General features: G+C 39.6%; 2 protein-coding genes and 1 long non-coding RNA gene across 7 annotated transcripts in view; 1 reads left to right on the top strand and 2 right to left on the bottom strand.

Annotated features, from left to right (window-relative positions):
* JAZF1 (JAZF zinc finger 1) overlaps positions 1 to 12,590 on the top strand; it is a 201,307-nt gene extending 188,717 nt beyond the window's left edge. For both annotated transcript variants that reach the window (XM_074838077.1, XM_074838086.1), the window contains exons 4-5: positions 2,958 to 3,127; positions 10,269 to 12,590. In XM_074838077.1, coding sequence (XP_074694178.1) covers positions 2,958 to 3,127; positions 10,269 to 10,445 — 347 coding nt within the window. In that variant the 3' untranslated portion in view covers positions 10,446 to 12,590. The remainder of the gene's footprint in view (positions 1 to 2,957; positions 3,128 to 10,268) is intronic.
* LOC141929030 (uncharacterized) lies at positions 1,286 to 5,362 on the bottom strand. Its single transcript, XR_012624949.1, has 2 exons — positions 5,038 to 5,362; positions 1,286 to 1,550 (listed from the first exon to the last, which is right to left on the bottom strand). It is a non-coding gene; the product is annotated as an uncharacterized LOC141929030 (long non-coding RNA).
* Positions 12,591 to 13,692: 1,102 nt separating the features above from the next.
* TAX1BP1 (Tax1 binding protein 1) overlaps positions 13,693 to 26,095 on the bottom strand; it is a 65,790-nt gene continuing 53,387 nt past the window's right edge. For all 4 annotated transcript variants that reach the window (XM_074838035.1, XM_074838054.1, XM_074838045.1 and 1 more), the window contains 4 exons: positions 25,884 to 26,058; positions 25,394 to 25,542; positions 15,500 to 15,585; positions 13,693 to 14,832 (listed from right to left, as the gene is read on the bottom strand). In XM_074838035.1, the coding sequence (XP_074694136.1) occupies positions 14,631 to 14,832; positions 15,500 to 15,585; positions 25,394 to 25,542; positions 25,884 to 26,058 (612 nt within the window). In that variant the 3' untranslated portion in view covers positions 13,693 to 14,630. The remainder of the gene's footprint in view (positions 14,833 to 15,499; positions 15,586 to 25,393; positions 25,543 to 25,883; positions 26,059 to 26,095) is intronic.

Here is a 26,095-nt window from a genome sequence, read left to right as displayed (position 1 = left end):
ATGGCAGCGCCAACCTGTGTGTTGTACGTTTTGTTTTTCCCCTTCCCCCCCCCCCCCCCGATGTGTTGCACGCAGTCAGTGAGGCACCGCACGGGTTGCTGCTCTTAGACACTGACAACTGAGGAAATTAAATTCTGAGGCGGAATCAGTTAAAAGCCTGACTAAATCAGTGTTGTTTTTCTATGGCAACTGAAACAACATAATTATTTAAAGGATAAATTTTTATTGCTGATGAATTTTTTTCAAGACAGTAAGTTTTTTGCATTTTGTTTATACCAGGCAGGGCCCTCTTAAATACATTTTGGGATTTTTAAATTTTTATTCTTTATTTTAAAGAGAGTACAAGCAATTGAGTTCAGTAGAACACTTGTTAGATAAAAGCAGCGATAGACTGAAGTTCTAGCTTTGTATTAAGTAATCTGCCTTTCAGGTACTTGGCACCATTAGTATTACTGTTTTGTGCAAGAAGAAATAGATGTTTATATGGTTATTCATACTTGAAAAAGCTCATCATATTTGTAAAACTGTAGTGACAAGTCTGGATTTAATGGAGCATTTGCTTATACCGTTTAAACAACTCTTTTCACTTTGCTAGACAAAATCTTGCATTTTTGTTCAGGTGAGCTAACTAAAAACCATAAGGATGGTCTGACCTCACAGGTGCTTGCGCACGGGTTTTGGTTTCTTCTGTCTCTCTTCTGTGTATCTACCTATAAGTGAAACATGGGCAAAAGTTGTTACAGAATTGGGTATTACTGTATGAAATTATTAGAAAAATTAAAAGGATGCCCTGAAAATACAAGACAACATATGGAAATGCGTAATTGCAGTGATTGCTGCTTCTCCCCACTGTTCTGTGTATCTTTTCCCTTATATACCATCTTGCATATTGAGTTTTATAGAGCACTGATTGTTGTTTTATAATAGCGTGCTCCTTGTTATCACTAAAAGTAGTGATATCCTTAGTAGATGTCACACAGTCTCAACTGATGTTTTCTTTGGGAGAACAAAATCCTATTTGGGAGGAAATCAGCCCCTCTTTTAAGGGGGCTTACGGGGGGGGGAGGGGAGCGGTGATTATAATGGCAGAAATTGTTGGTATGTCAGTGTTTAGAATGGTTGTATATTTTCTCATCCTAGGCATACATACGTGTACTTACAATAGCGTTTTCTGTTGCATTTTCTTAAAAAAAAAACCCTACTGAGCTAAAAAGTTTGAAAGGAACAGCTTGAGGAATTTTTTCCATCAAGATACAATCAAGAGCAGGAAATCGTAGAAGCAGAGTTGTGGTTTTGCCTCCATTTTTTTATTAGTTAATTAAACTATAACAACTCTTAACTTCGTTTTAGGTTAACTGTTCCTAGAGTTCAGAAATATTTTAAGAGGTCAATAATGCTTTCTTTGGCTTTTGCTCATTCGGTGTGGGATAAGGAGTCGCAGTCAGCAGGGCCGAGTTTTCCAGATGTGCTGCAGAGCGTGTGTGCGTGCACTCATGTCGACAGTTGTTGACGGTGGGAAACCATCCATCTTTCCTCATCTGCGCACCACCCTGTACGGATGAAAACCACAGGAAAGAAACGTGGATAGCCTGACATCTGTAAGCGAACTTGCAGTATCTGATTAAAGCTCAGGAGCTCTGAGTACTTGCAGCTACCAGTTGACATGCGTTTTTACTCAGTGATGGAGAGGTGCTGAGTCTGAGTACTGGGGGAGGGGGAATCCCAAGGGAAAAATTTGAGACGATAGGTGTGTTATTTAGTTTCATCGAAAGCAAAAAAAGCCACCAAAGACCCCACTGGACATTGCAGCATGGGTTTTCTCTGTGAATTCGGGATGTTTCTTTTTTAAAGTGCTGTGAGGCATCTGTCTGCGTTTGCTTCTTGGCATGTAGAGCAGCTTTAGAGGCGTGCACTTAAAGGGCATATGAGGGAAGCGAATAGAGCCATGCAAGTGTCACATAACTGTCTTTAATAACGGGAGCTATTCCAGCACTCGGAGCCAAATTGTCTTTCAGCAGAAAGGATAAAATTTAGCAGAGCTGGGAAAGGGAAAGAAGAAAGGGGAGGGGAAACATAGCACCACCTCCTGCTGACACCACAGAAGTTTCCCTCAGCTTTCCCTCTCTCTCCCTCTGTGCATATATTTTCTTTTTAATCAGCTGGGGCTCTTCCCTCCCCTGCTTTTTTTTAACTGTATTTTTATAGTTGGAATTCTGCTTTCCTAATTTCTCTTGTTTCACATTTAACTTCTTCAGAGGATTTCATTAATAATTATTGCAATTAAAAATAATAAATAAACTCAGCACCAGCTGCTCAAATGGCTGTCGTAGCATATCTGGAACATAATGCGGTCTGTTCAGGGCAGCCACACAATGCAATTTATCCCCACACCTGAGGGAATGAATTTCACAACTATAATTGCTACAATATAATTCTTATTAATGTTGTGCTATAATTCCTATTAATTCCAAAGGGCTAGTAAATGCATTAGGACTTGTCAACATATTATTTTACACTGTTTATGATCTGTAGAATTACGCTCTTCAGTATTGTATTGCATAAAGAAAAGCCTTAAACTTAGCTTTAATTGCAGGAGTTGGGGGGGAAACACATTTTCTGTTTGGGTACTGGGAAGGACAGAAGGATCCTGGTGTTTGAGGAGTCTGAAACTGCATTTTAAAATCAGTCCTTTGAACTTTGTGCCACACAGTTAACAGTTTATGAAGATATATTAATAATGCCTGTCCTGGTTGTTAGAAAAAGAAGCACTGCTGTCTTTATGAAGGAATAAATAACTATAAGAAGGATGGGTTTATAAAATTAAAAATAACTGTCTTCCAGCAAAGACAAAAGTGGGGAAATTACAAGTCATCGTAACTGATGTAATAAATGCAGAATGTGTTATCTTGCTGTGCTCTTATTTATTCTTGTTTTATCTCGCTACCCCGCTTTTCTAGGTAGTGAATATGATGAGGAGGAAGTAGACTATGAAGAATCAGACAGTGATGAGTCCTGGACTACAGAAAGTGCTATCAGCTCTGAAGCTATCCTTAGTTCAATGTGCATGAATGGAGGGGATGAGAAACCTTTTGCCTGTCCTGTTCCTGGATGTAAAAAAAGATATAAGGTAAGCAGCAGCACAGACCTACCTTATTTCCTGCTGATGTAGTGAGGGAGGGAAAAAAAGCCTCTAAAATCAATTTGTACCTTTCTCATTTAATAGACTTTTCACATTTATATTTGTGGCATTTTAGCAGAGTACATATTTTATTGACGGGTTTCCTCTCAGGCACAGCCAAGTTACCAGTTTTTACAAAGGATCTAGCCTTTTGCATCCCTGTCTGTCAGGAGAGATTATGTATAGTGACTCTTTTGCTTCACACATTTTAACTAGCTTTCTATTATTTAGACAGATTAACTGCAGAATGCAGGAGGTACTACTAGCAAAATAATCTCTTGAGTCCCTTTCAAAGACACTAAATAAAAAGCTGCTGCCCATCAGTGCCAGAAGGAATTCCTTCTGCTTAACTGCTCAAGATGCTGCCGGTCCTTTAGCGAGACTGTGCCTAGGATACTTCTCCTGGTAAAGGTGATGTGCGGACGGTGGTGGTTAACATTTTGCGAGTCAGAGGTCACCACGGCAAGGCAAAGCCTCAGAGAAATTCTGGCATCGTTCTGTCCTGGGTCCAAGTCCCCGTGCCCTGTCTGCACATCCGTCAGCGTGTCTGGCCCCGCGTGCAGGGCTTGCAGCCCTCTGCGTGACATGCTGGCAAACAATTCCCTCCCCCCCCCCCCCCCCGCCCTTTTAATTACTCTCCATCATGAGGAATTTTTGTCTGTTTGTGGAAGTGAAACATCTTTTAACTTTGAACCTTGAGCTGGCTGGTATAGAATGTGCTCCTGTGAGGACAGGAGTATTGCTTCATGTGAACCGGTGCAGAGACAGATGAAACTGTATTGAACAGCTTGGGCTTCAGTATGGTATTCAGTAGTCATTGGCATTTGGGAACAGAAGTAGCATGTTGGCACAGTTCCTCTAAATCATTTTCTGAAGTTTTTGCATGAAGTACTGGAAAAATCAACCACTGACCTATACCCTAGAAAAAGCAGCAGTGGTTGGGTTGGTTTTATACTAGTTTTATTTTATGGCTGCTTCTTTAAATAACTGAAAAGTAGGGACTTAAAAGAGAACAGAAATATGAAAGAGAACTATAGGAAGACCAATAACATTTGAGATAAAACAGTTGTGTCAAGAATGAATAAACTGCATGAGACCATGTAGTGGACAAAAATGTGTTTCAGTGATGCTGCAGCTGCTCTGGACTGTGGCAGCTCTCATAGCAGCAAATCACAAGACTCAGACTCCTATACAGATCAGTTAATACTGACAATGCTTACTTAAAACATGAGCAAGAAAGCAGTGTGCTCATTTCTTGGTGACATACAAGTCTTTTTTGCAGAGATTAACCTGAACTATGTAATGGTTGTTCTCCTCTTCAGTTACAGGAAAAACCAAACACCATCTCCATGGGCAGGGCAGAGGGAAAGATGTTTTCAGACTATTTGCAAGTATTACTTTGCAGATATACCCATGTTATTCAAGATTAATACTTTCCTTGCGTGTGGTGGAAGTTGTGCCAGATGAAGGATATAATATAAAAGCTAAATCCCTAGCTCAGGAAGCAAACAAGCCATGGTGATTGTTAGAAGTCACTGTGCCCACAGGGCATCTATGCATTGCAGAAAACATTCACTTAATGGCAAAGGCTAGAAGGAGAACCCTGTAATTTGCTATATCCTGTCTGTTCTCTGTTTGACTGCCAGCCCTCTGTCTTTTTATTGCCCAAATAAGCAAGCTGTTTCTGCCTGCTTCTGCTATCTCACTACCTTCATCTCAAATGCATGAGGACTGTCTAAGGGATATCTTGTACACCATTAATGTTAGAACAGTCGGACAGGGACAAATTAACAACCCTTAGAGAGGCTGACAGAGAGCAGCAGCAAATAAAAAATACCGTATTTTCCTAAGAGACTGACCTCTGTTTAGTCTTGATAGGAGAACACGTTTCCCTAAACTATGCCTCACCTCATTTTCTCTTTTCTGTTGGCTCTGTTTCCTCTCTTTTTTCTTTCCAGCCTAATTTTTTTCTTTTTACATTTTTATCTTTGTTTCCTTCCTTTTAGCTTTGTGTCAGCTGTGTTTCTTGTTTCCTCTTCATCTCCCTTCTGCTTAACCCCCTCCTCTGATGAATTATTTGCAGAGTCTGGGTAGGGAGTCCTGTGATCAAAGCACTGGGATTTTCTGGTGGGTACTGGATAATCACAGTCAGGGCTGTAAAACAATTATAGAGCTCCAAACAGGAACACGGACATGCACATACAGTAATTGCCAGACTTACTTTACGGCTGAGAAAGGATGCATTCCTTTAGGGAGTGAGGAGGAAAGGAGGATATACACAGTTTTCTTTTGTCTGGCCTTAGGTGACGTACATTTGAGAAGCAGAAATGTTATTTTTAGATATGTTATTTGTGTTACAGTACCACTTAAAGACCCAGTAGGGATGGGGCTCCTTTTTGCAAACAATGTACAAGGATAAAAGATGGCCTCTGCACTGAAAAGTCATTATGGAAAGGTAAATAAGAGGAGAATGAGCACAGCAAATACTCCCAAGGAATGGGCTGGGGCGGACAATGGAAACTAATAAGAACATGTTTATACACAAACCCAGATGAGTATCAGAAGACCCTGCTGGCCTCCGGCCCAGCTGCTATCTCTTGGCAGTTTCCCATAGGCAGTGCAGTAGAAATGAGTCATAAACATTTAGTTGTTCTTTGGGAACTTTATTTTTTTAAGACACAAAATTGCTTGCTTGCATTAATATGTATTGGTACTAAGCCCTCTATATAGTGTAGCACAGATTTTCTTGAGAGGCCAAAGATTCTGGGGAAAAAATGTGGTTTTTTAATGATTTGTAAATTTGTCTGTGGGACAGTCAGAAACAGCTAAATGAATCTGGAGCACACTGACTTCTAAATGCTTAAAACACAAGCCTCTGAACTAATTCCTGAAGCTTGCTTTCTTCTTCTCTAATTATGGTTACTAACCCAGAGAACAAATTATTATTATTTTATAGTTTGACATTTATGGATTTTTTTGTTCATATGATTTGCATTTGCCATAAGTTTGACTTTTTAAAAAATGACCTCTGTGATTTAAAGGAACCCAAGAGATCTCAGTCTTGTATCTTCGGAGTTCACCCTCACCAAATTTTGGCTTTACATCCCCATTTAGATGACCTGTCCAGGCGTCTGTGGGTATTGTTAACGTGCCTTGCAAAATGCCACCTGTAGGAACTAAAGTGTGGATTTATGAAGCTGGCAATTTTGGTATTTTATTCAATACCACCTATGTGTGTCAGTTATTTAGTCTTGAGCTCTGGAGAAGGACATTCAAAATGTGTATATGATGTAGATAAACTTACTTGGGCAACTTCCAAAGAGCAAATGAAGTTTGAGACTTAATAGATGCAAAAATTACCCCACAGGTAATGCATGTATACTATTCTAGAGAAAACACTAGAGTATTTGTCATAATTTTTCTAGTTTGTGCAAATACAGTAACACAAGAATAATAGATTACTGTGTGTATAAAATGTAGCTTATATGCACGACTGCTTTTTTGGCCTTGGACAAGAGGAGCAGTGGTACCTTCCAAGAACGCCAAGGCATTGGGCTTGTCTTTCTGGCAGGTCATGGGACGAGGGTCCCAGGCCTGTTGGGTGGGCAAACCCCCAGGAAGGCTGATCTAGGAGCGGTGACACTCGGCAGAACTCAGGGAGGGAGAATATTGACGTGAGAGAGGGAAAGAAGGGAATTTACTTGAAAGAAAGGAGTAAGCCAGAGCTTGCAAGTTGAGCAAAGAGAAACTGGACCCATGAAGAAAACTTCAGGAGGAACAGCCAGGAGATACAACAACATACATGAATGTCCAAGTCCTGAAAGAAGAAATCCTGCCAAACCATCCTTGATGTCTGTGTACCTACGTGAAGGGGGTGGCCAGCTCTCACACCTTCTGCAGCGCGGTGGCCTCAGGAGTACTGCCGTGCGAGGGGCCCTGCCCAGCAAGTGCCCTCCTGTCCATGCAAACCAGGTGGTGCCAGTCTAAACTTCCGTATCTCCTCCTGATCTGGTCCCAGGTTAATAATTGTTTCCTTCTGTTTAAGTTTTCAGAGTGCCCTTCTGTACTGCCATCTTCTTCCTCAATCATTTGTGAAAGTAAATAATGAGCAACCTAAGTAACCAGAGCAATAAAAATGATGTATGCGTTTGGCAGTGGCTTTTGCCATACCTCAACAAACTCAACCCAGACATACAACAAAGTGTTTACATTACAGCAGTGGAAAAAGTGCTGAAGAGTCGACTGTAATTCTACCAACAGTTTTCTTTTAGACAGGAGTATGGGTCAGATTTCACGTCATACTAGCTCCTCAGCGTGGTTTACTATTTTTCAAACTTTCTATGGCCCAATTCCTTCCACGTCAGTTTCTGGTTTAGCATTTCCTTAAATTATTCTGCCTTGAAAGTACTTTTCCCCCTTCATCAAAGCGTGTAGTGTACGCTGTACTTGAGGCTGAGTGGATCATTAAAAAACCTGCATCAGGAGAGTACTGTTGGCATGGAATAGTGAGGATCTTTGTGATCACAGACTTATGACATCTGTAGCATTTGATGCTAGTTTAAAAGTATCTTAAAGAGATTTCTTACAAAAATTAAAAGTCTAAACAGGTTTCTGTAGTTTCCAAACTATATATAGGGGTTGGGGATAACTTTGTTATCCCCAAATTTCACTGCAGTAGCAGAAGTTTAGCAGATGACCCCCATATTTTCTCTTCTTTGGAGGCAGATGTCCTTATGAGTACTTGGATGTTGACAGATGCCTTAGGACAGTCCTCATGCCAGTGTCATCCCTGGCCTCAACAGTCCTGCAGATGCTGAAGGTTGTAACTACACAAAACCAGCTAAATGCTGCCTCAGGATCTCGGATAACTTGCAGGGAATTCACTTGACTGCTCTTGAGGATGGCCTGTAGCTTTGATGTGCTCTTGTCTGTCTTGGTGGTACAGCATTCTACCTCCCCTGAATACTCTTCATCCAGAAGTAACCCACACTAAAGGCTCGTTTTCTTATGTCTGGTTTGTATGGGAGACTGAAGATTCTCGTTGCCCACATCTCAGATGACAGCTGGGCAGTTGTCCAGTATTTTAAAGGATTTAAAGGACAATTTAGGGGGTGGATTTGCAACGTCAAGTGAGGATTCAGTGCCTGGGTGCTCTAGAGAGAAGCATGACTTTGTGGGCAGAGCAGTTGCTTGCAGTCTTGCACCATCCTCTTTTTCCAGGCTAAGTTTTCCTTTCTAAAGAATTTCCACCAATCAACCTCTCCAGACACCTGAGCTGCCCTGAAATGCCACTTCAGCAGCAGAGACTACACTGGGCGTTAGGAGTTCTGACGAGGACAGTACCGCGCTCAACTGTATGATTGAAACCGGAGAACTGTTTTTGCTTAAAGATTAAAAATACATTGCTGCCGTGGCACAGTTAACATGTAATAAATAAGGACCCGCATTTTACGTTGTAAGCTGAGAACGCCTTAGCTATCTGGGAGACTGGGTGATTTCCCTTGCAATTACATTCCTCCCTACTTTCCTGATGGGACCTGCAAGTTCCTTCTTTTGCTTGCTGTGGCGAGCTGTGGTTAGAGCAGGGCAGTGAAGGGCAGTGCACAGGGGGACTGTCTCTCTCAGGAGTGGGACAGAACACTTCAGGTTCTGACTCTGAATAAGTTGGATTAGGAGGTAGAGGAGAAAGGGCAGCAGTGGCAGTAGGGGGGTATTGAAGGTGTTAACCTCATGCCTTTCTGGGATGGATATAGAGCCTTCCGAAGCTGTAGGAGTTTTAGCTCTGTTCTGTTTACTGAATGCTTTTTCCTTTTGGTTTTTTTTTTTTTTTAACCCAATTGTCTAACTTGTCTAATTGCTGTGAGTTCCGAGGTGAAGCTTCCACTTACTGTAAGCTGTGCGTTGATAAAACTGAACTTGTGGCTTAAAGAGCCAAGGGGACTTTTTATTATGTGTAAGGCAGTGGTTCAGCAAAGACAAAATCTCTAAAATTTAATTTAGTGCCTTAATTAATATCCAGGCTGTTAATTGATTTTAGCTTTTTTTTAATAGTTTTTAAAAAACCCTGAGATATGTATCTGGAAACTTTATAGAGAGGACACGGTAGAGCCTTAGAACTGCATCTTTTTGTCACAAATTGTCTTGGCATCTTCTTTGGTTTCTTCATAAGAGAAGCTCTACTGAAAGACAGTTTGCCTTCCCTTACTTGTCCAAAAAGCCAAGCTTTTTTAGTGGAAGCAGGTAAGAGAGACTCCAGTAAGACGAATCCTGCATAAAGCAGTATCACAGCAGCTGTTGAGACCACAACACCTTCTTCCATTTTTGCCAGAAATACGTGAACAGGAGGACAGGGGTATGATTTTGGTTTATGTTTAGTAAGGTTCTTGATTAATCTAGCCAAAGTGTTGCCTGTTTCCTGACCTTGCCAGTGTAACGGTGTGTTGTAGTGCCGGTCCTTGGCTCTTTCTCCCCAAACTAGTGGCGATCAGTTCCCCAGTTTTTAGCTGTAGCATATTCCCAAACAATAGCTATTTTGAAGATGGCTTCTCTGGATTATTTTCTAAGTGCCCCGTGTAACAATTTCAGTTAAGAGTTCCCTGCAGTTAATTCTTCGGAGACAATGTGTAAACTATCAGAATTTGCTGGTGCCTAAAGACATATCTAGAAACAATGACACAGAACGGAACAAACACACCATGGGGTGAGCTTCAGCTTTTTGAAGAAGTGTGACTCGAGTCTTCATGCCAATTCTTTGTTTGCTTGTAAATGAACCTCTGAATAAAATTTGTCAGTGCTATATGAAAAAATGTCAGGAAGCAAAGAACATCCAAGCCCATTAAATGGTATTTTTTGGAAAGTGCCATATGTTGGGAGATAAAAATCAGAATTACCCAGGTAGATAAACTTCATACATTAGAATTGCAGAGATTATTCTCCTTCTTGAAAGCCCAACATGTGCATAACACCTACTGGGAGTTCCTAGCAATTTGTGTGATGTTGCCCACAACATTAATGAATTTTAGGTTTTTAACTGGAAGCTAAGCCATAATCAGACCACTCGGCCACTAACGTTTTACTTTCTCACTCACAGAATGTGAACGGTATAAAGTACCATGCCAAGAACGGCCACAGAACGCAAATCCGCGTACGCAAACCTTTCAAATGTCGCTGTGGAAAGAGTTACAAGACAGCTCAGGGCCTGCGGCACCACACAATCAATTTCCATCCCCCCGTGTCTGCTGAGATTATCAGGAAGATGCAGCAATAACATGCTGGTCACAAACGTGCCAAGAAATCCTCACCAGCAGTTGCTGATTTTGAGAACAGCCACCTTTTTCAGGGGAAGCATTCAGCAACCCTTTAAAAAAGTTAAATGCATGCTTTAAAATTTTCTGTAATTTTGGAATGATGTATCTTTGTAGAGTTAATGATTTTGTACATTTGCACATGTAATCATCATACCCATTTTCATTACTTTGAGATAAGGTGCTATAAAAGCTATAGGTTCTTCAGAACATTTTTCTCCAAAACAAAACAAAAAAATTAGGGGGGGCGTTGCGTATTTAGTTGTACTGAAGTGTTGAATAGGAGTGAGAGGAGGAGAGCTTGGCACTGACATCCTTTCAAGATTGTAACGTGATGAAGACTTTCACTGCATCTGTCAATGTGTGTGCAAAACCAAAACAAACCACCCTCGTCAAACTATAGTTAACATGCCTTACATAATGGAGTTATCAGTGGAGTAGCAAGTCTTTTAGGTAATGGAAATATAAATAAGAAAGAATGTTTAACATAATATGCTAAAAATATTTTCATACTTAAATAACATACATAAAAAGGTGTGCTTGCTGTATTTTATATTATCTTGCAAATCTTTTTTTTTTTCTCCCTCTTGAAATGCTGAAAATCTTGCCATTCGAACTAGTAAACAATCACTTTAGTTTTAGAAATTACTACTTTTTTTTTTTTTGTACAAGATGTCATATTATGTTCATGCCCATCAAACTTTTGAGGACCAATATCCCAGTCCAACTAAGTATTTACCCCTGAACTATCTGTTAGAAAGACACTTGGAAATACTTAAGTGCAAATTTATGTGTGTGTGAGAAACAATTATCTTCATCTCAGATGAAGTTTTAAAGCACTTTGTAGTTCTCTATTGCCAACAGATTTAATGTTTTATGTGTTTGCCAATTCTTGCAACTACTGTACGAGCATGTGCCTGTGGTTGCAAATAAAAATTAAAAATTCTGCGCATGGTTTGAGGAGGTCCATTATTTGTGCTAAGGGAGTTTCTAATGCCGCTCCCTCATGTTCATTGTATTTTGAGATTTTCTTTGTGCATTTTTTGCTTCTCATTGTAGGTCACTGCATTCCATTTGGAAGTGTCTGTTTAGCTTTACCATTAATTTTGCTGAAATATGACATATGAGCCTTACTGAAGATTAAGTGCTTCTTGCAGCAGGTGGTCAGAGACCGACTTAAAACAAAAGCCAACGTGAGAGCACTTCGTGTCTGGACCATACCTGAAGGTTTGTTGCTTACCATCCTGCCTTGCGCTGCCTTCTCTCACAAGTGCTATTCCTGGCCTTCAGCTGGGGGGAGCAGAGGCGGGCACCCCCGCCCGCCCCCCCCCCCCACTGCCAGAAACATTTCAGCACAGTCATTGCCTTGGCTTAGTTCCTGTTGTTTTAAGTGCAAAAGAAAGCTCAGATAAAGGAAGAATGAGCTTTCCCTTTATTTTTTTCCAAAGCTTTAAATGAAAACTCTGTAAGGATGATAATTACCTGTTCTCCAGCAGAGTAAAAGTCTCGTTCAGACACTTAGGAATCATCCTAGGAACAAAACACACGACTTTTTCAGATCCCAGGGAGGCGACAGTGCCTGTTGCATTGTACAGTGCTGTCAGCCGGGCTTAAAGGATGATCCAGACATGAGAGTCACTGGCACACAGAGGGCCCCAGGTGGCCCCTTCCCACCTTCTGCAGCTTTGGCAACAGATCTGGCCAACAAATACATTTTGGCTCTGCTCCTAGTGCAAGAAACTACAGGCTGGGTAAGTTTGTTCAACAGCTAAACAGTCGTAAAACGTCATTGTTGCATGTAAATTCCTTTCAACTATAAAAATGAAATTCCAGTTTCTATTTACCTATTCATTGTGACAGTATTATTAAACAGGTAAAGATGGGACTATTTTGTTATACTGTGTATAGTGAATGTATTGTACTGTGTCTGTGAAAAGTGTGCTTTAAATTATATTTTCATATGTTTTGTTGGGGACAAAGTACTTTAAGTTTGAAAGTGACAGAGGTTTGTTTTAGAACTGAAGGCAACTTAAAGAATTCTTGTCAAGAAAGCTGCTTATAAATGTAAATCAAATCACATTTAAAATAAACTGCCTCTGACCTAAAAAGGCTGCTCTTTACTCATTACTAACCCAAAGAGTTAAGTTCTCGGGCTGCATATAGTCTTTTATTTGTACATTTTACTTTGGTATCATCAAACTCTGTATTCAATAAACACCTGAAACAACTTGAGCACTACACCGTTAATGCACAAAATTCCACAGAATACTACAGCCTGGAGGGGAAAGAAAAAAAAAGTTATTTTGATTTAATCAATCACCAGGACTCCAGATTTCACAGGCCATTTCCTTCCAACATCGCAACAGGGCTCAGGTTACCAGATAAGATTTGTACTGATGCTACAGAAGCCCCTTTTAATGGTAGGACGTGGGGTACCTTCCTTCCAAAGGTTGTCGGCAATGAAGTGGCCATCACTATGAAAGGAGAAATCATTAAAATTTTAATTCAGTGAGGTTTTGGTAGAGGCATTTGGCTTCTGTCACCTACCTGCAAACTCCCTGGGGATGCTGTTTTAAGCAAGCAGCCATGTCAGGGTGGCTGTTTAACAGGGAAACTCTTTCAGTAATTCCCTGTACAGACACACCTCTAAGAGAAGTCCCGCTTTGGCACAGTCAGGTTTTGAGGTTGTCCTGCCTGCCTGGGAATCCAACCTCTGAGATTCCCCAAGTCTTTAATAATAACTGATAATATTTGGGGTTTAGAGCCTGTTCTAACTGTTTTCATATGCTGTTGAGTTAGTTATGGTAAGAAAAAAAATTGACAAAATATTCTTTCTGTACTTCCATGCCTTACCTTAGACCATCTCTTGACATGAAGTTCACAGTTAAAAAAACCAAAAATAATCTAAGACTTAAACCGGAAGACAGAGGACTGATGGGAATAGCAGCTACCCATGACACTGCGATTCGTCTGTGTCGTGCGGCTTTTAATAAATCCTGCATTGAACAGGATATTGCACATGTTCAGGAGAGAACTGCAGACAGCAGAAGCTGCTCAAAACTAATCCCCAAATCTCAAACAAAGAACATCATAAATAGATGCGAGCAACAGCTTCTCTGTCAGACAGAGCTGAAACATCATTTGCTGTAAGTACGTAAAGCCTAAACCGTCTTACCTCAAAATGAGCAGCAGGAAAGAAGGACCACTGACTCCATGAATAATTTTGCTTTTAATGTAACAAGACTACTGTACAACACGTGGAAAGCAAATTTACTTAATACAGTAAAGTAAATATAAAATGTTTAGATATACACACATGTTTTTACTTACTGGAAAGAAATACATAAAGTTAAAATGCAGAAGGTTTTAAAAGCCCTAAGCCAAAAGGAACACAATTCACTGTTGTGAAAATATAACAATATTTTCTACTGACTGCAACATAATGGCAATGGGTTTTTTAAACAATTACTTTTAGGCATTTAAGCACAGCAGTTTCTTTCAACTCAAAAATACTGCCTTAAGGTATAATGTACTTAATGTGACATTATCCCTTAAGGCAAACATTCTGTATGCAAAACTGAAGTAGTTGCCATTCCTTTTGTTGCAAGCATGTAATCTCACAGTACATGCATCTACATTTCAGAAATGTACTAGAAAACTATATTTTCATTGGGTGAGTAATGTAACTTTCTGATTTAGCTGTTACTCAAAGAGAAACTACGCAAATCTGCTAGGAGAAACACCTGTTTATTACACTTTTAATCCTGCCTCAGTTACCATGGCCAAGAGCAACCACAGGTGGTTTGGTGGCCTTTTTTAACGTAGTGGAAAAGCATGATGAAGCGGGTCTCATTTTGTCTGAGGCTAAGTCATTCCTGTGTCCTTACAAATTCCACTAAGCAGGGGAATAAATAGCTACATACACAACAAGGTGGGGGGGTTGTGGAGTTATTTTAGTATAATGTTAGGTAGAGAGGGAAGATAACCCGATAGCAGCTCACAGCCACGATTGACCACGGCTCCCGTTAGAGTACATTAGCTTTTACTCAGAAGTTTGCACTGTTACAGAAAAGCTGCACTGGCTTTGTTCCATAGGTGGACTACTCAAAAGTTGGTTTTTTTTAAGCTACACTGCAAAACAAAAGGATTTAATCAAAATTTAGTACGTTCTGATCAAAGTGCGTCTGAACGTGCCTCTCAAACCCTTGCTGATCGTAGTCAGGCGGGAACTGCTTGCTGCACATGGGGCACACCTTCCAGTGGCTCTCAACGTGCTCCTCAAACTTGCTCTGATCATAGTTGGGTGGAAACATCACATCGCAGAGAGGGCACTTCTTGTGCACGTCAAAGCTGCACGAGGAGGCGGAGAGAAAGAAAAAAGGAAATGGTTATTAAATCTGGTATTGAAGAAGGAAAAAATAAAAATAAAAGGAGGATCCTGTTGCCACCGACATTCAGAACTTTACTGCAAGCTTAAATCTGAGCAGACTCTGTATCTAAGCAAGTATCGTACAGTTAATTTAAGCATCTTTGCTGTAAGTGCTCGATACAGTTAAAGTAGTTTTACACAGGAATTCCAAAATAACCTGGCATTTTAAAAGCTACATAATTTTGACATAATTCCAGCTACCACTGAATACAAATCTATTGAATGTCTTAATGGCCAAGCAGTTTCATGGGAAACCACTCTCCCTGCTCATAAATGCTTGCTCTTAGCAAACATAACACTTTATAAAAGCTCTAAACTTAGGTTCACAATTAGGTTGGAAAGAGAGGGGAAAAACCAGAAGTCATTCATTCATTTACTCAAGCAATTGTCCACATTCCATCAAAATAAGGTATAACACAAATAGTCTTCCCACTCTAACAGCATATTCTCTGATAGTTAATTGTAAACCAAACATTCACTGAAAATGCTTAATAGTTTTTCATCTCTGCTCCCCCTCTTTAGTAAAAACATCCCATTATATAAAAACATATCCATGCCATTAAAGGCCAATAAAAGATTAACATGTACCTGGAATCAAAGCAGAAACCTGTTCCACGCTCATGCAAGAGGAGACTTGGAGGATCAGGAGCAGAAGGTACAGTGTTGTCATCATCCTAGTAAAAAAAAAAAAAAAATGAAGTGTTTTAAACAATACCCACTAGAAGCAGCTGCTTTTTTTTCCTCCTCCAAATGCATTTTCGTTATCAAGCATAAACACAGATGAAATTTACCTTTCGTTTTATAATCTCTGCAGCCTCAGTTTTACTTTAGTGTGGAAAAGGGGTACGTGGTTAATGAACACAAGAAGCTAAACAGACTGCCTTTTGGCCTTGTACCTAGAGCAGGAATCTGTGCCAGCACTGCTAGAGTGCTTCTACTAACACAGTAAACGAAGGAAACGCAGGTCACCTCGCTGTGCGTGCCTGGGGGCTGAGTCGGAACAGAAAAACCTGTGTTAAAGCGAATGCAGGGCATCGCACTACAAACCGTAATAGCATTTTAGCGAGAGCTAAAACTCAAAAATAAAATCTAGACAATAGAACGTCAAGTCAGACTTTAAAAATCTACCAATTTAGGTTTCAGCAAGGGGAAAAAAGACACTGATTTTGATTCACGTGCTTGCCTCCCAGCGGTCAGTTTTGAGTGATCTGCCTGCGCTGCTCTGGCCAGCCAAGCGTGTCGCACGTTGCGCGCAGCCGTCAGGCGCATCAGCTAAATTGCCCTGTTTGGCTGCTTCCTCTCATCAGCTCTGTCAGTCCTGCTCTCCCTCCCCGGACACTAACAGCACATAAATAGCTGCAGCGGGCACTGATGAGGATCGCTCTGCTGATGGACAAGCAGGTTTGCCTCAGAGCTTCTATCAGGTTGGGACGGGAGGTCGGCCTCTAGGGAATACGCTGCTCCTCACAAAAGGAGAAAGAAATCTGCCTGCAGTGGGAAATTCTCAAGCAAAAAAAAGGACAAATACCTAGAGTGACTGGATTCTCAGAGTTCCCTTCTGACGAGCAAGGGGTCAGAGCACTCACGTTTTGTGGGGTTTGGGGTTGGTTTTTTTATTCTGTGAGGACATTATCATGAATTAAAATTTAAATACAGTGATGTAAGCAAACATAAGTAGGGGAAGAAAACAGCACAAAAGGAAGATGAAAGAGGAAGAAGAAAATCAGAACTGTGTGTGTAAACCTGTTCTTTATGCAGTATCAAACATTGATTATACAGAATCTTGGTTCTATTCCACAATTAAATAACGTGGCACAAAACCTACTCATTTCAAGGTGGGAATACAGGTAAATGCAGCAAGATTTTTGAAACTCCAACTCCTAGGTCATTTTCCTTTTCATCTCAAAGGCACCTTGTGTACAAGAATTATGAATTATTTAGCTGACCTTCAAAAACGGATGTGCGAGGGACCATGTGGAACAGCATACAAGCTATATGTTTTATGCAGATAACTAATATGTACATTCAAACATATTTCAGTTTTAGGCTAACATACTTCGTCCTTATGAAGAGTTAATGGAAACAGGGCAGGATGGGAAGATCCCTCAGTATTTTTCTTCTCCTGACAACAGCTGTTTAGTTTCAAGCATTTAACATTTCCATTAAGCAGAGAGTGGGGCTTGCTGTGACAGATGCTAGCAACAGACCTATTTTCTGGTCTAACTTGCTTGCTTTGCACCTGCAGTAAAAAGGGCATATGGGTATTAAAATATTATTTGTTCCTTTTGTCACGAAAAAGATAGGATGTATGTACTAAAGAAGAAAAACTATTTATAAAGTATTCATGCTACACTGCTACAACTTATGTGGTGCCAAAAACATGACAAATTTGCTGAACACCAGACTGTAAGCAGACCAGGACTTATGTGAGAAAATGAACGTGCATCTTCCTTCAGAAAAATAGTTTCACTACAAACACAGGCCTAATTAACATCTAAATCCTTAGAAAACATTTTCTTGTAATTCTTTACTGTTGGTCACTCAGTTACTTCTTGAACACAGGGCATTTTTGTCACAGCACCTATTAATACTTGTTTACAAACGACAAGGCGGATGAGCTACTCCTTGGGTGAAAGGGCTCTTCAGCCTCAAATTCCCTAAGTAAGCTTTGTTTAGGACAGATTAGCAGACCCAATGACAAATGCATAGGTTATTCATTATACTAAGGGTTATTAGTTCTAGTTGAATAAGGAGTCAGGATTAACCTATGCTAAATATTAATTTGGTATAGAAGGGCATTAACCTAAACTATGTGGCTACAAGATACAGCTGGGTCTCTTTTTCCATTCAAAATTATTAATGCACACAACAAAACCCAACTTTTAGAAAGCATCTTTACACAGACCTGAAAGAAACCGCTGACCTGAACGCCCAACTGTAACGGAACACAGAACTCATCGTTCCTGAAGTAATCCATCTTACATACAAATGTTAGAATACCACAGAAATTTTCGCTTCCCTACCAGAAAAGGAAACCTTTCAGTCTTTATGTAGGCATTACACAAAGATTAAAGTGTACTGAGTGGCAAATGAAATGTTCATATAACACATTATTCAAGTAGAAGTGCCCTCCACCCATTTACGTTAGCGGTGTCAGCAGTAGTAGACTGCTTTAGCATCAGCTCCCCCACGTGCATATTTCTGCTCTACTACCACAGTCCGTAGGAAACCAAAAATTTTAATCAGAAGCAAGAAAATGCAAACTGATTTATACGAAGGTTTGACATTTTAAATATTTCTTTAAAAAAAAAAAAGCCAGACCACTGCCTGTCTACCTTATATAAAGCTTTAATAGGTTAACAGGTTGGGTGGGTTTTTTAGTCTGCTTTGGGTGGATTTTTCACATTATTTACTCTGATTAGTTATTTGTTCAGTATCCCCCCCCCCCCCCCTTTTTTTTTTTTAACATTTGGGTTACTGCTTGTCACTTGTAAGAAAATTGTTTACACCTTTTGTCCTTTCTTTCAGCTTCTGGCAAGTGTGATACCCTACCATGTACAAATAAAACATTCCTCCTCACTCCTTTTTGAGAAGCTGATTTGAGAAAGAGTATGATGCTTTCCTCTACCTGGGCACACACACACTATCCTGCGCTGCTGCCTTGTAGGCACTAGCTCCAACAAAAGGCAAGCACAAGTTTAGTAGTGGTTTAAAAAAAGGCTTTTCTGATATCAAAGTAACATTAAATTTGGTATTGTTCTAAGGATATAGCCTTCTCATGACCCAGTTCAATTAACTATAAAAAGCACACTGTGTGTTCCTTACAGTAGCTTCTGGCCTGTGCACCACGGAAGAACAACAATACTAAATATGTATTGATATTACGCTGATAAAATAAAGAAAGCCTGTCTCCTCAGTGTACTTTTGCTCTTGGCCAAGTATATAAAGAAAGATCAGTTCTTAACCTTTTGTTACGCTTAGCCCAAACAAGAATAATGCAAATTTATATCGAGGATACCTCAAAGTGCACATTACAGAGATTACTGTATAATTAAAGAATGTTCAAACAGTAACACGAAAACTTTATCTTAGTCTGAGAGTATTTCACAGCTATTCTAATTACAAGTTATAGTAAACACTAGACAATTACCAATAACTAAAAATTCTCATGCACTGCCTTGGGGTAACTTGGAACTTCTGGAAAACACAGAAAATGTCCCCGTGTATTGGACAGCTGTCTATTTCCATCATTTTGGATGGACAAAACTCCTAAAGTGTACCCTGTAAAATGGAGAATTGTATGAAGGGAGGATGGATCTTGGTTCACAATCACTTTGTGACCAGTTTCTTCCAGCTAGTATAACCAGTGATACATTCTTTATTCTTATAAATGATGCTACATATGCTTTTCAATCTGATATTTCAAAACTGGTCACTCTCCCATCCCCTGAAGACTCAAAAGCTGAAATGAGAAGGCCTGTTGAAGCTGCTTTACAGAAAGAGTTTGACAACAATTGCTGGAAGGTCAAGCCTCAATGGCTTGGCCTATGCTGTATTTTAAGCATAGGCATCAGCATCAAGACCCCGTGGTTGAGTCATCCAAGTTATTTGGACAGAAGCCCATACTCTGTATTTTGAGAAAGAGACAGTTTAATCTGCCCTTCATGTAGTCCCAGAGCCAGCTTTCTTGCGCTCCAGACTGATGACTAGGGACATGGCTGCACGTACTCGGTCCAAGCCCGCTACAGTACCCTGCAGTGATGTAACACAGTCGATATGTGGCCTCAGGTCCTTACAAAAAGAGTCTGGTATCATGTACTCACAGGCTGGCACTGTGGTTATGTAGCATACCAAGTGCTGGGCCTTCTGAATTCATAAGTTTGGATAATTAGGTTAACAAATTATAAAGGATGCCTTTAACATCATGACTTAACTATTATCACTGGGCTGTAACTCTGACTCTTTAAAATTGCCACAATGAGTTCCACAGATTATATAAATCATAAAGATAAATATAGTATTACACAATAAGGCATCGTAAAAAAGAGGGGGTTTGTCAATAGAGGAAGAAGGGAAACCAGACATTAACTGTCAAAAATAAGCGCAACTCACCTAGTTTTAACAAAACTAACAATTTTGTCTCAAGTACTGCTTTCGTAATTGCAATTGTAAGCAGTTCCAAGATTGCCAAATAGAAATTAGAAACAAAGCCATGTGACACTGTACAAAAACCAGACTTGAACAGTCCCTGTCTCCAATTTCTACAGATCATTTTAACATACAACACTAAGCGAACCAATACCCATCTTAAGCTTTAAACAATAAAGGGACACACCACTAACATACACTGTGGGTAAACTGGGAAGAAAAGCACACACGATTTCTTTCTGTGATTCAGCTCTGCTGTGGGAGTGAAATCAAACACCTTTTAGGTCTACCTTTCTGCAAGCAGTCCGGTCTCCCAAGAGGTACTTGGACACCATCTCCTCCTTTTATGTCTATCATATACAAAAGATAGCAATTGGCTGCCAGGGTAAGATCAGGCTAATAGTGTAGCGGGTGTTTTTGCTAGAAGAAAGGCCATTTTGGATTCATCTCAAAAAATATCCTGACCTGCTTGTCAGTTGCCAAAAGTTACACTCTCCATCCCCCACAAATTTACTGTGACTAACAACATTGTTTAAGAGTCTCAGGACAGTTATTCTGGGCTTACTGCCAACTGTAATCAAGACTACATTTCTAAAACTCACACTTCAGTATTAAAAAATATATATACGTTTTGTTTATGGATCCCTCCCATACCTACCTGCTTCTAGAAATTATTTGCTCCAAATTATTACATTTTGGTCAATTATGGGAACATGAGCAAATGGAAAGTTAGTGCTGAGTAGATGATGGCAGGAACTTGTGGCAAATCAACTATTCTACACAAAATCACCACTGTGTGCATGCTCATCTGGCATGATTAACACAGAGCAGCTTATCCCTCTCAGAAACCACAGCTTAATTGGCCTAAGAGTTCCAAGAGCTAAAGCTATGAAGAAATCCAGAAAGTCTTCGAGTCATACAAAACTGATGTTTTTTCATGTCAACCAAATACATGGAAATGCCCGTTCCCAAGGAACACAGTTTGGGGAGAAACAAAATCTGAACACAATAGCAATTTTAAACAAAAATTCTGATGCATTTGCAGATGTATCCTTACTTGGTCTACAACTCAAAGACAGTATAGGCAGCATAAGTTTTCGGTATAGCAGGAGTGTCACCATCAGCTGATCTTATACTGCTGGTCAAGATAATGGCCAGTAACAAAAATGTCTTTACTGAGAAGTAGAAACGGAAGCCTACTACACTTGGGGTAAGAGCAAACAATGTTCCCCTTAAGAGTGTGGAAACTAGGTCACATTAGGAGGAAATGCCTCAGCAGAAGGATCATCTCAGTCATGAGCTTGAGAATTTTGTAATTTACCAGTAGGAAAGACAAAACAACTTTGTAGGGGGTTACAAAGATACCATCTGTACTCCATGGAATTGAAGATCAAATGGTTAGTTGCAGGTATAGAGGCATCCCCAGGGAAATCATTCATGCACAACTTTAGCATGAAAATAATCCTCTTAAAGTGAGCTTAGGGCATCTGTGATGTCTTTCCTTGTATGAATGAGAATGGTACACACCCTAGCACCTATCCAGTACTCTAAGGCTATGCAAAAATCCTGCCTCACTAGGCCAAATGTGCTCTTAAAGGAATGTACAGAACTGCTGGCAGGGGAATGAGAAAGAAGCAGTGAGCAACAGAGACCAAGCCAGCACCCCTCTTCCCCATGGCCAGCAAAAAGGATAGTAACTGTCTTGTGTCAGAACTCTAATGTATTTATATACTTAAAAGACTCGTATTTCCTCCTTCGGACAGGTAGAAAGATCAAGAAGATCAACCAAGGCTGTCTCACTGATATTTTTAAGAGGTGTCTCGATAAAAAACACACATGATGGCAGCCACATCAGCTCAACAGGCTGACAGTTTTTCTTCATTGGGAAGGGAAATGGCGAACCACCTTTCTGTTCATGTAGAGAACTATGGTTGATCCAGAATAGTAAGCAATTTACAATTCTAATGACACTGAATAGAAACATGATCTTTTTCATATATCATAGGCAAGGTACCCTGAGTTAGATCTTTTTCAGTACAAGACAAAAAGCATATAAATGGTTCATTACCCAGGATTGTAAGATCTCTTTAGGCAAAAGTAAACTGAAAAATTTGCGTTAAAAACCAAGCAAACCAAATAACAAACAAAAACACCTTATGAAGACTTTTCAAAAATAAAGGAGACATAGGATTCCTGTACAGAAGGTTTGCATTAATTCAGACAGGTCCAAGATATTTCACTCCAGAGGACAATTTCAGTTCAAGTAAATCAAGTTTTACCACAAAAAAGAGAACTAAGGAGTCCTGACTTTCTCTGGATTTGCCCTGCATGCCCCCTAACACTTCTCCCTGCACATCATCTCATGTCCTCTTCTTGTGTAGCTGGATTAGTGACCAGTTTGCAGCCATGTTCAGGCTGTGATTAGCCAGCTGTTGGCTGCCTGTTAGAACAAGAATTTATTAAGGTGTCTCTCTTATCCCAAGTAATTGACAAAAAAAACTGTAGGAAGTCAGTATCTAGCAGCTCTACCATGTGTCAAACATGGCTGAAGTTAGAAGAAAGCAAAAACAATATCCAGAAAGAAATAAAAACTGGGGGCAAGAAGGCAAAATAAAAATCTGAACAAACTGGAAAATTCTGTTTTGAGCAAACACCAGAGTACAATCAAAAAACCAGGTACTCAATGTCAATTCGCAGCACAAATAACACTGCAGGAGTTGTTTAAGTACTGGAGTGGTCCAGTGAAGGCAAAGGCTTTAGAACTCGAGGACTATCAACGTAAGGTGGAAACAGGCAAATGGAAAAATCCACAAAGACAAATTCTAAATTCCTTCCCTGGTGCTAAGGAAGACATGTCACAGTTGGAAATAGCGTAACAACACTTACAATGAAAGGAAGTCAAGGTAATAACAGCAGCGGAGATGTAGTTTGTAGGTTTGAAGCAATTCTACCTAATTCCCTGTCCAGAAAACACTTCTGGGAGAAGCATTCATGTTCTCTTCTCTGTCATCCAGATTGCTTATAAAGTTTATGAAGCACAGGAATGTAAACAGCAACTACAGCAGGTAAGTTTGACTTGCTAGACCCCTTCATAGTTTGCTGACCTATTCCTTAGGGTAGATGAATATCCTAAAGAAAAGAAGGTCCCATTTCTGGCCTTCATTCTGTAGAAGCAAATCACAAAGCTTTCCTCACACGTGTGTGCACACACTTCCCTAGTCTCACTTTACAGACTGAAAAAAAGCCTATTTTAGTCATATCTGAAAGTTTACAGTTGTGCGTATACAACCTCTACTTCATTCTCCTATGTATCATAATATTGGCCCAAGGTCTCAAAGAACTGTCATCTTAGACAAATAACATAGACATGTTCATCATCATGGGTAAACCACCACCAAACCAGCCATGAAGTGGTGGAAGTGACTACAACACCTTCAAGTTCTTTAACTAACATAACGTATAGTAACAGGAAAGTGGAGAGGAAGACGACAGAAGTCCATACAATGGTAATACTTTAAACAAAGCAGCAGACTACCAGTCCTTTTCTTCTTGGAGGGAATCCTCCTCCAACAAAAGACACTACATCTTACTGGGTTAAAAATGTAGAGAACTACATCTTATTCTAAAACAGCTTACTTTAAAACACAGTACAACAAATGGTGACTCTTTATATTATCATTTCGTATTTGCTGTTCCTTCTGCACAAATGACAGGGTCTCCTTTATAATTAATTACCTACATATATGGAAGTTTTCCCTGGTTATTTCTTTAAATACTGCATTCGAACTGTTTTATAACTGTCATACTACTAAGTCTCTCTAGAAAGAATCTTGCAACTACTCATTTCCATGTAAACTCGTACACTACACATACAGGCTGTTTGCGGAGGAGTAAGCAACTGATTCTTATTTGAAATTAAAAAAATAAAGATATAAATTATTTGATTTAAAGGCACCTTTTCTCAAGTTGAACTTTATTTAAGCCTGTTATATTCCATCTCATTACAAAAATCCAATGTGTGTCAGCAAATGAGCACAAGACTCTAGCACTGTTTCTCTTGGGTTTGCAAGAGGGCAAAGCACATAGATCAGAAAGAACACCCTGCTAATTAAACTGAAGCTGATGACTAAAGAAGAGAAGAACTTGTCATATGTAATATCTACGTCAAGAATGATCAGATTAAATATGCAAAATGTGAAGTAAAGGTGGGCAACAGCATTAAGCTCACATTCTAGATCTTGAACAGGCTGCAAAAGTTCTGACAGTTTCTCTAATTATTCACAGTAATGGACACTGGGGGCAAAAGGCAGGAGGGAGAAATACATTTTTCTCCATTATAGGTGCTGAGCACCAGGGCTAAAATCATGCCTGTCTGAACACTGATCAGTTTCTGCAAAGGTTAATAGCAATTAAATGTGGCAAACTAGACTAAGTGAGAAACAGGTCATGATACCACTGTACTTGCAAAGAGCACAATACTTTGCAGAAAGGTATTTCTTGTTTAATATTTTTGAAGGTGCAAGAGTACTTAGAATTCGAAATAGTAAGTCTGTTCCTGTTCAAAAGACATACAGTCCAGTTTATTACAGAAGCCCACCTACTAAAGCCATTTTTTGTACTTGAACATGCAAGTTAATTGTACTAAAAAGAAAAGCTAACCAGTTTCCACTTAAAACATACAAAGCCCTGAAAAAGAAATCTGGAAGGATCTGTCACTTCCTGTTTAATCAGCTTTAGGTAACAGTTAATTAGCTCTTCCAAACACATGTCTAACAGCAAAAAACATTCTAAATGGAAATTAATAAATGCAGATTTGCAAAAGACAGAAGATTAATATGTTAGAATAAAGTACCTAAGGGGATACAAAACTTCATTTCAGCATTTAACTGAAGATACTGCTATGAGAATCCTTTAATTTTTTTATTTGTCCTGCTACAATTTAGTTCCTACATACAAATTATAAAATGAGTAAGACATGGCTGCATTTTGAGCCTTCATTCTACCACACAGGAGAGAAAAATCAGAATGAGTTGAGATTACTTGGATTTTTCTACTTCAGTATTTAAAAAGGTTAAGAAGCTACTGTCCTAATACCAAAACAAGCTGTCAGTAACTCAAGAGACTGGGGGAACAAGTGTATTATCATCAACTGATGTGCAGAGTTTTGTCCTTCAAAGCAAGCAAAATTCACCTAAAATGTTGTTCAGGAAAAAGAAAACTTAATTTTGGATTTACATAACAATAAGTTGGGCTTATCAGATACTGAAAATCTAGGTGCAACTCTTGATTACTCGTTAGTATCAAGGAAAAAAAGTAATAAAAAGGGTAACTTGCATTGCTGTCCTCAGGATCTTCTAAACCATCAGGCCGACTAAGATTGCGTGAAGGCTGACTACACACTACATCGTCTTCTAGCTCCCAAAAGGCAGTTCTAACAGGTGGTCTTTGGATGTCATCAGGATTAAAAGCACCATCTGCTCCATCTAAAGAAAAATTAATTAGATCATCGCTGTTCAGTAAAGTTTGTATTTTGAGATACAGAGGTGCTACCTTACATTTAAGAATCAACTTAAACACATTTTCAGTTTAGATAATATAAAACAACAGAAGAGAAATCACCTTTTTCAAAAGGTGTTTCTTTAAAACTTTACCTTACTGATTTCACATCAGCAAAATAAAGGCACTTTATTGATTCTCGTCAATCAATAAAGGCTCTGTACAGCAGAATAAAGACTGTTAGTACTTAACTGGCATTAAATGAGCCATTGCTTTTGAAACAGTGAGAGGGAAATTATATTGGGGAGGAGTGGTGGAATTCACTTACCTCTTCTTTCCTGACTTGCATAAGGGTTTCCATATTGCAATACTGGCAGTCTACTTGGCACTGTAGGAACTGGTCCATTTTCCTCTGAATATGGGTTACGAAAATGTAATGTCTGTTGTGAAATCTGTCCTTCCATCATCCTTCCAGCTTGATTTCCTGGGGTTCTGCCAAGTTCCTAAATAATGCAAAGTTTAAAATTTAATTAATCTATG

Source organism: Strix aluco, chromosome 1 (genome assembly GCF_031877795.1).
Source record: "Strix aluco isolate bStrAlu1 chromosome 1, bStrAlu1.hap1, whole genome shotgun sequence".
NCBI classification, from domain to species: domain Eukaryota; kingdom Metazoa; phylum Chordata; class Aves; order Strigiformes; family Strigidae; genus Strix; species Strix aluco.
Note: the sequence above shows the minus strand (reverse complement) of the source record. Positions and strands in the feature narration are given on the sequence as shown.